The sequence below is a fragment of the Schistocerca piceifrons genome, chromosome 4, assembly GCF_021461385.2.
Source record: "Schistocerca piceifrons isolate TAMUIC-IGC-003096 chromosome 4, iqSchPice1.1, whole genome shotgun sequence".
In the NCBI taxonomy this organism is placed as follows: Eukaryota; Metazoa; Arthropoda; class Insecta; order Orthoptera; family Acrididae; genus Schistocerca; species Schistocerca piceifrons.
Genome location: NC_060141.1, coordinates 408,469,057 through 408,481,445, shown reverse-complemented (window position 1 = coordinate 408,481,445; position 12,389 = coordinate 408,469,057). Strand labels below are relative to the sequence as shown.

At 44.7% G+C, this 12,389-nt stretch overlaps 1 protein-coding gene across 1 annotated transcript in view; it reads right to left on the bottom strand.

The window, feature by feature from the left end:
- The window catches only part of LOC124795872 (L-lactate dehydrogenase-like), a 272,185-nt gene that overhangs the window by 208,776 nt on the left and 51,020 nt on the right, over nucleotides 1-12,389 (bottom strand). The window contains exon 2 of the mRNA XM_047259953.1: nucleotides 8,521-8,638. Coding sequence (XP_047115909.1) covers nucleotides 8,521-8,638 — 118 coding nt within the window. The remainder of the gene's footprint in view (nucleotides 1-8,520; nucleotides 8,639-12,389) is intronic.

Below are 12,389 nucleotides of genomic sequence, written 5' to 3'. Positions count from 1 at the left end.
CTACTCAGGAGAATGTCGTCATCAGGAAAACAAAACTAGCATTCTACGGGCTGGAGCGTGAAATATTATATCCCATAATCGGGTAGTTAGAGTAGAGAATTTTAAAGGGAAATGCGTAGGTTGAACTCAGATATAGCGGAAATTAAAGAACGAAACTTCTGTCCAGAAATACAAAATCGAACAGGGGTAATTCAGGAGTAGATCTAATAACGACAAGGAAAACAGGGATGCACGTAAGTTACTTTCGACAGTTTAGTGAACACATTATCGTATGCAAGAAGGAAACGAAGGCAACATCCATCAGATTAGTACAAATTTATATTCACTGGTGAATTTATAGGGTGGTCAGCAACAGTATGAAAAGGTTGTGAGGGTGTTGCAGTGTAGTTGGCACCGAGAAATATTTATTAAGAAAAAATATGGTACGGTAATGACGATCCCGAGTTAAAATTTGCCAGTGCGCGCGCAAATTCAAACGGCCTTCCAGACAAAGTTAGTGTCAGTTGTTCTCATAGTGTAGATGATAGGGCACGAGACTGCTCAGCCTTTGGCTCGAGTTCGATCCTTACTACCGTCCCAACTGTCTGTCCCGATAGCTGAGTGGTCAGCCGGCACGGTGGCTCAGCGTGCTCGGTCAGAGAGCTGGTTGGCCTCTGTAATAAAAAACTGAGTGAAAGGATCAACAACAACGAACTTCAACGGATGTCATCTGACGTCCGCAACGACCAAACAAAACAAAACAAAACAAAAAACCTGGGCAGCGTGACGGATTGCCGTCCTACGGGCCCAGGTACGATCCCCGGCTAGGTCGGGGATTTTCTCCGCTCAGGGACTGGATGTTGTGTTGTCTTCATCATCACTTCATCCCATCCGGCGCGCAGGTCGCCCTATGTGGCGTCGAATGTAATAAAACGTGCACTAAGGCGGCCGGACCTGCCTCGTAAGGGGCCTCCCAGCCAATAACGCCAAACGCTCATTTCCATTTTACCATCCCAATTCCAGTTTTTATATCGTTCTCTTGTTCGGTTTAAAAAAAAAAACCAAACGAATTACAAGTTTGGTGACAACGTTTCCGACGGGCGCTTGAACTTGCGAGTGCAAGGGCCGGATTGGCTAACTTCGATGTTAATTAACTCGGAAATGGCGCAACGTATCAATTTTTTTTCTGCGAGATTATTTCTCAGGAAAACCTGCCCTACAACACCTTTACAAGCTTTTCAGACTGTTTTTGTGCACCCTGTATAAAAACATCTACATATGTACTGTGTGAGTCAAGAAAGTATTTTCATTACCTTCGAAATATGGAAACAGTCACCGAAAAATACTTGCAGCAAGTTCTATTTTCCTTGAGAATATCGTAAGAAGAAACAGAGTAGTTTCACAATTAGTTCCAAACATCGTCGACATGTAATGCGGCATCTTGTAATCTTCTCATCTTGAATAAGGTGTCCTGAGGAAACCCGCTTGGCAAGCTGCAATTGAGTCTCAGTTAACACCAATCCAGTATATACCGGGTGATCAAAAAGTCAGTATAAATTTGAAAACTTAATAAACCACGAAATAATGTAGATAGAGAGGTAAAAATTGACACACATGCTTGGAATGACATGGGGTTTTATTAGAACAAAAAAAAAGTATTGCTAGACGCGTGAAAGATCTCTTGCGCGCGTTGTTTGGTAATGATCGTGTGCTCAGCAGCCACTTTCGTCATGCTTGGCCTCCCAGGTCCCCAGACCTCAGTCCGTGCGATTATTGGCTTTGGGGTTACCTGAAGTCGCAAATGTATCGTGATCGACCGACGTCTCTAGGGATGCTGAAAGACAACATCCGACGCCAATGCCTCACCATAACTCCGGACATGCTTTACAGTGCTGTTCACAGCATTATTCCTCAACTACAGCTATTGTTGAGGAATGATGGTAGACATATTGAGCATTTCCTGTAAAGAACATCATCTTTGCTTTGTCTTACTTTGTTATGCTAATTATTGCTATTCTGATCAGATGAAGCGCCATCTATCGGCCATTTTTTGAGCGTTTGTATTTTTTTGGTTCTAATAAAACCCCATGTCATTCCAAGCATGTGTGTCAATTTGTACCTCTCTATCTACATTATTCCGTGATTTATTCAGTTTTCAAATTTATACTGACTTTTTGATCACCCGGTACATCATTCTGCTGAACACCTGACACATGTTTCCATACAAGACCCATCTCAGCGAATTGTACCGTGTCACACTTTGTAAAAAGAAGAAGAAGACCCATTTTACCAAAATATACCTCTACGCGCTTTGCAATGAAGAGAAGTGTTCGCCTACGATATGCGCATCATAATGGTGGTGTATCTGAAGATGGTTGATAGAGTTCGTAGATGAGGTCCATTTTCACGTGGGTGGTGTGGTGGAGGACAGAGACGACCATTTTAGGGTTCCAAAGCCTCACCATTGTGAGAACAGTCAACAATACATTTCCCAAATTGATTATTCGTGATGCAGTATCTGGCAGAGGTGTCATACGCCCTTTTGCAGTGCGAGGAACAGATGTTATTGAACGGTACATAGTAGTTACGGGACAATAAGTCCACACACTGCAAGTGCTGGAGGGCTCACCAACGGGTAGTCGCCTATACAAGACGAGGATCATCACACCATATCCCAACTGTTCTTGCCTTTTTGGACGAATACCCAGGCAGATATGTAGCTGACTGGGTCTACTCCAGGAATCTAGAATAAATTTTGACCGTGCAACGTAGTTGTGCAGGTATGAAAATTCCTACCGATTAAATTTGTTCGGTCGAATCCGAAAAGTTTGCCTTCTGCAGACAGACGATCTACTTGCTGAGCTATCCAAGAACGACTCACTACCTGCCCTCACAGCTCTACTTCCACCACATACCATGACTGCAAGTTCGATTCGGCTTAAGGAAGATCCCTGACAGTTGCAGTGTCCTGGGCTCCGCAGCTTCGCGCGACTTCTTCAACCAATTACGTAACGCGATTTTGTAAATGTCTATGCGATTTTGTAAATGTCTCTATGGCAGTGCCTCAATGTGGTAGCAGCTATATCGATTACTATTGTTTTCGACTGTAGCCGTAAGGGGTACACAGCTGTAATCTGGCAACAGTGCTTCTACCTGTCAGGGATCTTCTTACGTCGGTTCCACCATAGTACTCGTGCCAGAAAGGACTATGGCTTAGCCACAGCTTAGGGGATTATTTCCAGAATGAATTTTCACTCTGCAGATGAGTGTTCACAGATATCATTGTTCCTGGCAGACTAAAACTGTGTGCCGCACTGGACTCTAACCTGGAATCTTTGGTTTGCGCGGCCAAATGCTTTACCGGCTAAGCCATGAAGGTACAACTTACGAGCCGCCCTCACAGCCAATACCTCTCATCCACTTTCCACATTTCAGACATGTTCTCCTGTACACCTTGCGTGGACTAGTCTCGATATTAGACAAAATTTTCTTCTCCAATAACGTTTGGGAGGTTGCATCCCATGAGTTTGTTTCTTGTCGGAATCTTGCACACTAGATGAGTCTTACGATTTGATTGACACACTCTGGAGAGTGATGGCTGCTTTTGTTATTGGTATGATCCATTGTACACGGTGCACATTTTGGATTGGTTTTGTTGTGAGAGCGACGGCAGTTTTCGTCGTACAGACAAACCCTTTTGTTGACCTCTTTCTCACAGTAACGACGGGTGTCATCTATTGTCGACATTTAGAACAACTTGTCAAACATCCGTAACCGATTTTGATCGTTTTACCAAAAAGTAATTAAATGTGATTATGGCCGCACGACAGGAATTAACAGACTTTGAACGCGGAATGATAGTTGGAGTCAGACGCATGGGACATTCCAGTTCAGTCATGGTTAGGGTATTCAATTTTCCGAGATCCACAGTGTCAAAAACGTGCCGAGGAAACCAAATTTCTGACATTATCTCTCACCACGGAAAACGCAGTGGCTGATAGTCTTCACGTAACGGCCGAGAGCAGCGCTGATTGCGTAGAGCGGCGGCCTAACAGACAAGCAACACTGCGTGAAATAATTGCAGAAACCAATATGAGTTGTACGACGAACGTATCCGTTACGACAGTGCGGAGACATTTGGTTTTCATGGGCTATGGCACCCGATGGCAGACGCGAGTGCTTTTGCTAACAGCATATCGCCTGCAGCACCACTCCTGAGCTCGTGACCATATCGGTTGGTCCCAAGACGACTGGAAACCCGCGACTTGGTCAAATGAGTCCCGATTTCAGTTGATAAGAGCTGATGGTAGGGTTCGAGCATGGCGCAGACACCACGAAATCGTAGACTTGAGGTGTCAACATTGCACTATACAAGCTGGTGATGGCTCCCTCATGGTGTGGGCTGTGTTTACATCGAATGGACTGGGTCCTGATTACGTTCGGCCACTGGAAAGCCATTTGCATTCTTTCATAGTCTTCATGTACCCAAATGGTTCAAATGGCTCTGAGCACTATGGGACTTAACATCTGAGGTCATCAGTCCCCTAGAACTTATATCTACTTAAACTTAACTAACCTAAGGATATCACACATATCCATGCCCGAGGCAGGATACAAACCTGCGATCGTATCGGGCGCGCTGTCCGAGACTGAAGTGCCTAGAACCGCTCGGTCACAACGGCCGGCTTCATGTACCCAAACAGTGACAATTTTTATGAATGTCACCATGTCACAACTGTCACGACTGGTTTAAAGAACATTATTGACAGTTTGAGAGAATGTTTTGGCAGACCAGATCGCCCGACATAAATCCTGCCGAAAATTTACGGGACATAATCGAGAGGTCAGTTCGCGCACAAAATACTGCAGTGGGAACACCTTCACAATTAAGGATGGCTGTAGAGGCTGCACGGCTTAATATTTCTGCACGGGACTTCCGACGACTAGTCGAGTCCATGACACGTCAAACTGCTGCACTACGCCGACAAAAAGAGGTCCGACACGATATTAGAATTTTAGGAGGTATCCCATGACTTGGGTGACCTCAGTATAGCTCTCATTAGGGCAAATCAAAATCATTATGCAAAAAGGCTAATACTGCGGACACAGAAAGATATTTGATCTTTTAATTGGGATTCAAGAACTAAGAACGGACAGAGTGGTGCCTCCAGGCTAAAACAGTGGCAAGCGCCACCCCTCCCTCTTCCGCTCCACAAGCTGACATGTAACGGTGCTCACTTGAAACCTCGTCATTATATCCCGTCTTTGATAAAAGGCAGAGAGTGAAAAGTATTACGCAATTTGTACAGAATTCAGACTATAGTTAGAAAATACAAAGGACGTGAAATGAAAGTAGCAATTGGGACCTTATGAAATAGCATTATACCTAACCCCGATGCTATTCAGTCTTAAGGAAGCAGTAAAGGAAACCAAGAAGAAAAGTGGAAATGGAATTAAAGTTCCAGGAGAAGGAATAAAAACATTGAGGTTTGACAATGATGATATAAAAATGGCTCTGAGCACTATGGGACTTAACTACTGAGGTTATCAGTCCCCTAGAACTTAGAACTACTTAAACCTAACCAACCTAAGGACATCACACACATCCATGCCCGAGGCAGGATTCGAACCTGCGACCGTAGCGAATGATGATATAATTCTGTCTGAGACAGAAAATTACTTTGGAGAGCCGTTGGATGGAATGGACGGTGTCTAAACACAACAAAAGTTAAACAATGGTAATTGAATACAGTCGAGTTAAATCAGGTGATGTTGAGAGAATTAGATTAGGAGAAAATGGGACGGAAAAAGTAGTAGACGAGTTTTACGATGGCAGAAGTATAGAGGATGTAAAGTTATTACTGGCCAACTACCAGAGAAGAGTTCCTGAAAAAGAGAAATAAGTTAGAATGGAACATAAATTTAAGTGTCAGTAAGTCTTTTCCGAAGATATTTGTCTGGAGTGTAGACTTCTACAGGAACTGAACTTGGACGCCAATCAGTTCAGAGTAGAAGAGAACAGAAGCTTTTGAAATGGGATGCACAGAAGAGTGCTGAATATTAGACACGTAGATCGAGTAAGAATTGAGGAAGTACTGGATCGAATTTGGGAGATAAGAAATTTGTGGCACAGCTTGACTAAAAGAAGTGATGGTTGATAGGATACATATTGAGGTACCAAGGAATCGTCAGTTTGATGATGGAAGGAAGAGTATGTATTTGGGGAAGGGGACGTGGGGTGGCGGTATGTAAGTAGTTATACAGACATCGAGAGGCATGCACTGGATCAACTAGCGAGGAGAGCTGCTTCAAACCAGTCTTCTGACTGAAGACTGCCTTCCTTCGAAAGAAGTAAGGTACTATTATGAGAATATCTCCAGCACATGTAAACAGTTGTGCAATCGTGTACCATGTTTGAAAGATGCAACAAGTTTCCAGATACATTGGCAGATACATTTTAACTTTATGATGGGAGCTAGGAAGGGGCTTCCATATGCCTGATTGAAAGAGCACTTAGGACCATTCTGGGACTAACTAGAAAAGATTGTTCGCAGTGCCTTTCCGAGGTCTGAAGGCAATTCGTATTCGTATGGATATTCTGAGTCAAACTCCTACTTGGTGATGTTACTCTGGATTCCGCGCTAGTTTTATTTTTTATTTTTTGTTTTGCTAAGTCTTCACGTTGAACTTAAGCGCATCTGGGACGAGTAATCAGGAGGATAACAAGATTCCAGCAACAGCTAGCAGCGGCCGGCAGTTCGGCGCAGGGTGACATGGCCGCAGACTCCTCTGCAGCAGTCATGGTAAGGCCGCAATTGCAGCGTGCGCTCCCAACTTCTAAAATCGCGGTATATTGGGGGAAGATGAGTTAATTCCCTGTTTCTATTTCTTAGTTTTGTTCATGCACTGATATACAAGTTTTTCTGCAATCTATTCTTGCTTCAAAGGAATTTTTTTTCACCACTCATGTTTGTTTCGTTATCGAGTTAACTCAATGGAGCTCATCCGCCTAAGGATGTTTCTTCCTGATTCTTCCTTTATTCCTTGATTTATTTGTGTACTCTATTCGAATTGGTATATTTTTCTGTGTAATTTTAAAGTTTAGCACAAAAAAGTTGAAAGCATAATTCATGTCTTACGTGTCTGGGCACCATGTCAATGGTAACTGTCAAGCATCATGCCAGTGGCGACCCAAATAACCATTCTCTTCTTATCTTTGTTCTATTTTAATTATCTAAATTCATTCTCAAATTGTCTTATAACCTCGACGTTTATGTGCCCTGGAGTAATTTTCACACACTGTTTGAATAAATATTATTTTACCAGACCAGCCTCTACCATTCAGCAACCCCTAAGTAAATTATTCATCTGAAATGCCCACACCCCAACGAGTTCTGGAAGTTAAATGGTTCAAATGGCTCTGAGCACTATGGGACTTAACTTCTGAGGTCATCAGTCCCCTAGAACTTAGAACTACTTAAACCTAACTAACCTAAGGACATCACACACATCCATGCCCGAGGCAGGATTCGAACCTGCGAGCGTAGCGGTAGCGCGGCTCCAGACTGTAGCGCCTAGAACCGCTCGGCCACTCCGCCCGGCTCTGGAAGTTATCAAATAACGTTTTTCATTGTGCGTGGCAGATGATTTTTCAAGTAGCCCCTTACCTCCTTGAGGGTAATCTATCCTTTTATACGAACTGTCTAATCTGCATACCTATGCAACACCTGATGACCCAGGGGTCGTGGTAACAGCACTCTAAGCTTCTGGCACTTGTTCTGTGAAGAAATATGATGCAATGTTTGTTCAAACATGCATGCATATCCTAAGGAAAAGGCGAGGCACTGACTACAGCTGCTATGAAAGACGTTAAATGTATTCGCATTTCCGAGTATCATCCAACTCCAGCTGAATAATGGAATGATGGAATGGAAAATTTGTGCAAGATTGGGACCTCGATTTCCCGCTATACGTGATCAGTTGTCTTAATCGCTTTGGCTACGTGAGTACAGCACATAGCCAGACCCAAACTTCCATATGTCATTGTACATGTGTCATGCATCCCATTAATTTTATTCACATACAGGGGAGATATTTTATTTGGAAGCCGCAGGCCCGGTATTGGGCAATAAATATGAAATTGCACTGCCTGTGTTGTGAAGAAGTATGGTGCAATGTTCCTTCAGTCATGCATGCATGTCCAAAGGCCCACAGCAATCCTGTGGATAGCCTGTGTTGTTGGTTAATTATCATCTATCTATATTAAGAGTACCTCTCATTCCAATGTGTTTATCAGAAATATATTTCCTTTGCTTTTATCTGCCTGTTATTTGCCTGTAGTCTCCCCCTGTTCTCATCCTTAACCAATTAATTTCAATCAGCAACCGAAATCCCTGCAGTACATGAAGAAAAATCTGATGGCGTCATGGTCCAGAGAGCAGCAGATCATCAGGTGAGGTCCTTCTAATCTGTTGGTAGGGAAGATCGAAATCAAAAGAAATGAGCAAGCTACAGTGTTGTAAAGGATCTTCTTGCAGTTACCTGTGCCACAGACGACTTTGGCATGTCGGAGGAAGGGCGCGCCGTGCTGCAGGTCCATGGTCTCCCCCTGTAGCTTCTCCGCCATCACGTCCACCAGTGCCAGCTCGCTGCACAGCTCCTGCCACACACACATACAGACAACCATATCACTTAAAGCCTCACTCTCCATCCTCGAATGTTGTCTCTCTCTTAAGCGATTACACACGTGATTCTAAATAAAGTTGCTCGTGAAAATTGCGGCACTGAAACATCCCACACCAATGACAACGAAATTTATGTCACAGAACGCAGTCTCATTTAAATGTCATAAAATTATCATCAAAAATAAAAACTCGTATGACGACTCCGCTTGCAGGCACAAAATTACACTACTGGCCATTAAAATTGCTACACCACGTAGATGACGTGCTACGGACGCGAAATTTAACCGACAGGAAGAAGATGCTGTGATATGCAAATGATTAGCTTTTCAGAGCATTCACACAAGGCTGGCGCCGGTGGCGACATCTACAACCTGCAGACATGAGGAAAGTTTCCAACCGATTTCTCATACACAAACAGCAGTTGACCGGCGTTGCCTGGTGAAACGTTGTTGTGATGCCTCGTGTAAGGAGGAAAATGCGTACCATCACATTTCCGACTTTGATAACGGTCGGCCTGTCGCGATTGCGGTTTATCGTATCGCGACTTTGCTGCTCGCGTTGGTCGAGATCCAACGACTGTTAGCAGAATATGGAATCGGTGGGTTCAGGAGAGTAATACGGAACGCCGGTCTGGATCCCAACGGCCTCGTATCACTAGCAGTCGAGAGGCATCTTATCCGCATGGCTGTAACGGATCGTGCAGCCACGTCTCGATCCCTGAGTCAACAGATGGGGACGTTTGCAAGACAACAACCATCTGCACGAACAGTTCGACGACGTTTGTAGCAGCATGGACTATCACCTCGCAGACCATGGTTGCGGTTACCCTTGACGCTGCATAACAGGCAGGAGCGCCTGCGATGGTGTACTCAAAGACGAATCTGGGTGCACGAATGGCAAATCGTCATTTTTTCAGATGAATCCAGGTTCTGTTTACAGCATCATGATGGTCGCATCCGTGTTTGGCGACATCGCGGTGAACGCACATTGGAAGCGTGTATTCGTCATCGCCATACTGGCGTATCGCCCAGCGTGATGGTATGCGGTGCCATTGGTTACACGTCTCGGTCACCTCTCGTTCGCATTGACGTCACTCTGAACAGTGGACGTTACATTTCAGATATGATACGACCCGTGGCTCTACCCTTCATTCGATCCCTGCGAAACATTACATTTCAGCAGGATAATGCACGACCGCATGTTGCAGGTCCTATACGGGCCTTTCTGGATACAGAAAATTTCCAACTACTGCCCTGGCCAGCACATTCTCCAGATCTCTCTCCAATTGAAACCGTCTGATCAACGGTGACCGAACAACTGGCTCGTCACAATACGCCAGTCACTACTCTTGATGAACTGTGGTATCGTGTTGAAGCTGCATGGGCAGCTGTACCTCTACACGCCATCCAAGCTCTGTTTGACTCAATGCCCAGGCGTATCAAGGCCGTTATTACGGCCAGAGGTGGTTGTTCTGGGTACTGATTTCTCAGGATCTATGCACCCAAATTGCGTGAAAATGAAATCACATGTCAGTTCTAGTACAATATATTTGTCCAATGAATACCCGTTTATCATCTGCATTTCTTCTTGATGTAGCAATTTTAATGGCCAGTAGTGTGTACTTGCACAATTGCAAATGTACTGTGCTACCGATAATAATATGCCTCTTCTGTGCAGTTCTGAAAAGTACATTAAGGATACTAGGTACTTGGATTCTGGAATGGGGAGGGCAGGTACCATGAGCAAACGGTAACAGGCACTACAGATTCTCGGAAACTGGCTATCGGGAACATTGGTGAGCTTTGGTTTCTGCAAGTAGTAAATATACGCTAACACAAGAAAAACGACTCAGCACAAAGGTGTTATGGAAATCGTCACAGATTTATATTTATACTTATATCGATGGAAAATGCAAAACTGTAAACTTTCGTGGCTGATGGATGAATGCGTCATGCTATAGCGCAGTTTCACCACGCAGCTGGCAAGAATAGCAAACAGGGGACTGGCTGATATCAGGGCATAAAGTCTTTACAAATTCCATCCTGTCCACTCATTTTGACAGTAGCTAAGCCTAAGAGACAGGCGCATGAACAATATACGCGGTTGTCCACATTTGAGAGGGGACGTGTAATTGGGCTCAAAGACGTCAGGTGGAGTAACCGACAAATCGCTCGCTTGAATAGGAGCGATGCCACTATTCGACAATGTTGGCAGGAACGGGTAAACCATGGCCGAACACAACTTCAAGAAGGAAGCGGTTGACTAAGACAAACGACAGAAAGTGAGGACTGAACTACCATCAGAAAGACACTTCAGAGCTCTGGATTCATCACCATTGATCCGACGTGCAACTGAAGCTTCAGTGACCACAAGGGCGATCAACAGGCGGTTCACAGAAAGGGGGCTGAGCTCACAGCGCACCATGCGCCGACTACATCTACATCTACATTCTACATCTACATTTATACTTCGCAAGCCAACCAACGGTGTGTGGCGGAGGGCACTTTACGTGCCACTGTCATTACCTCCCTTTTCTGTTCCAGTCGCGTATGGTTCGCGGGAAGAACGACAGTCTGAAAGCCTCCGTGCGCGCTCGAATCTCTCTTATTTTACATTCGTGATCTCCTCGGGAGGTATAAGTAGGGGGAAGCAATATATTCGATACCTCATCCAGAAACGCACCCTCTCGAAACCTGGCGAGCAAGCTACACCGCGATGCAGAGCGCCTCTCTTGCAGAGTCTGCCACTTGAGTTTGTTAAACATCTCCGTAACGCTATCACGCTTACCAAATAACCCTGTGACGAAACGCGCCGCTCTTCTTTGGATCTTCTCTATCTCCTCCGTCAACCCGACCTGGTACAGATCCCACACTGATGAGCAATACTCAAGTATAGGTCGAACGACTGTTTTGTAAGCCACCTCCTTTGTTGATGGACTACATTTTCTAAGGACTCTCCCAATGAATCTAAACCTGGTACCCGCCTTACCAACTATTAATTTTATATGATCATTCCACTTCAAATCGTTCCGCACGGCCGGCCGCGGTGGTCTCGCGGTTCTAGGCACGCAGTCCGGAACCGCGCGACTGCTACGGTCGCAGGTTCGAATCCTGCCTCGGGCATGGATGTGTGTGATGTCCTTAGGTTAGTTAGGTTTAAGTAGTTCTAAGTTCTAGGGGACTGATGACCACAGCAGTTGAGTCCTATAGTGCTCAGAGCCACCACCACCGTTCCGCACGCATACTCCCAGATATTTTACAGAAGTAACTGCTACCGGTGTTTGTTCCGCTATCATATAATCATACAATAAAGAATCCTTCTTTCTATTTATTCGCAATACATTACATTTGTCTATGTGAAAGGTCAGTTGCCACTCCCTGCACCAAGTGCCTATCCGCTGCAGATCTTCCTGCATTTCGCTGCAATTTTCTAATGCTGCAACTTCTCTGTATGCTACAGCATCATCCGCGAAAAGCCGCATGGAACTTCCGACACGATCTACTAGGTCATTTATATATATTGTGAAAAGCAATGGTCCCATAACACTCCCCTGTGGCACGCCAGAGGTTACTTTAACGTCTGTAGACGTCTATCCATTAATAACAACATGCTGTGTTCTGTTTGCTAAAAACTTTTCAATCCAGCCACACAGCTGGTCTGACATTCCATAGGCTCTTACTTTTTTTATCAGGCGACAGTGCGGAACTGTATCGAACGCCTTCCGGA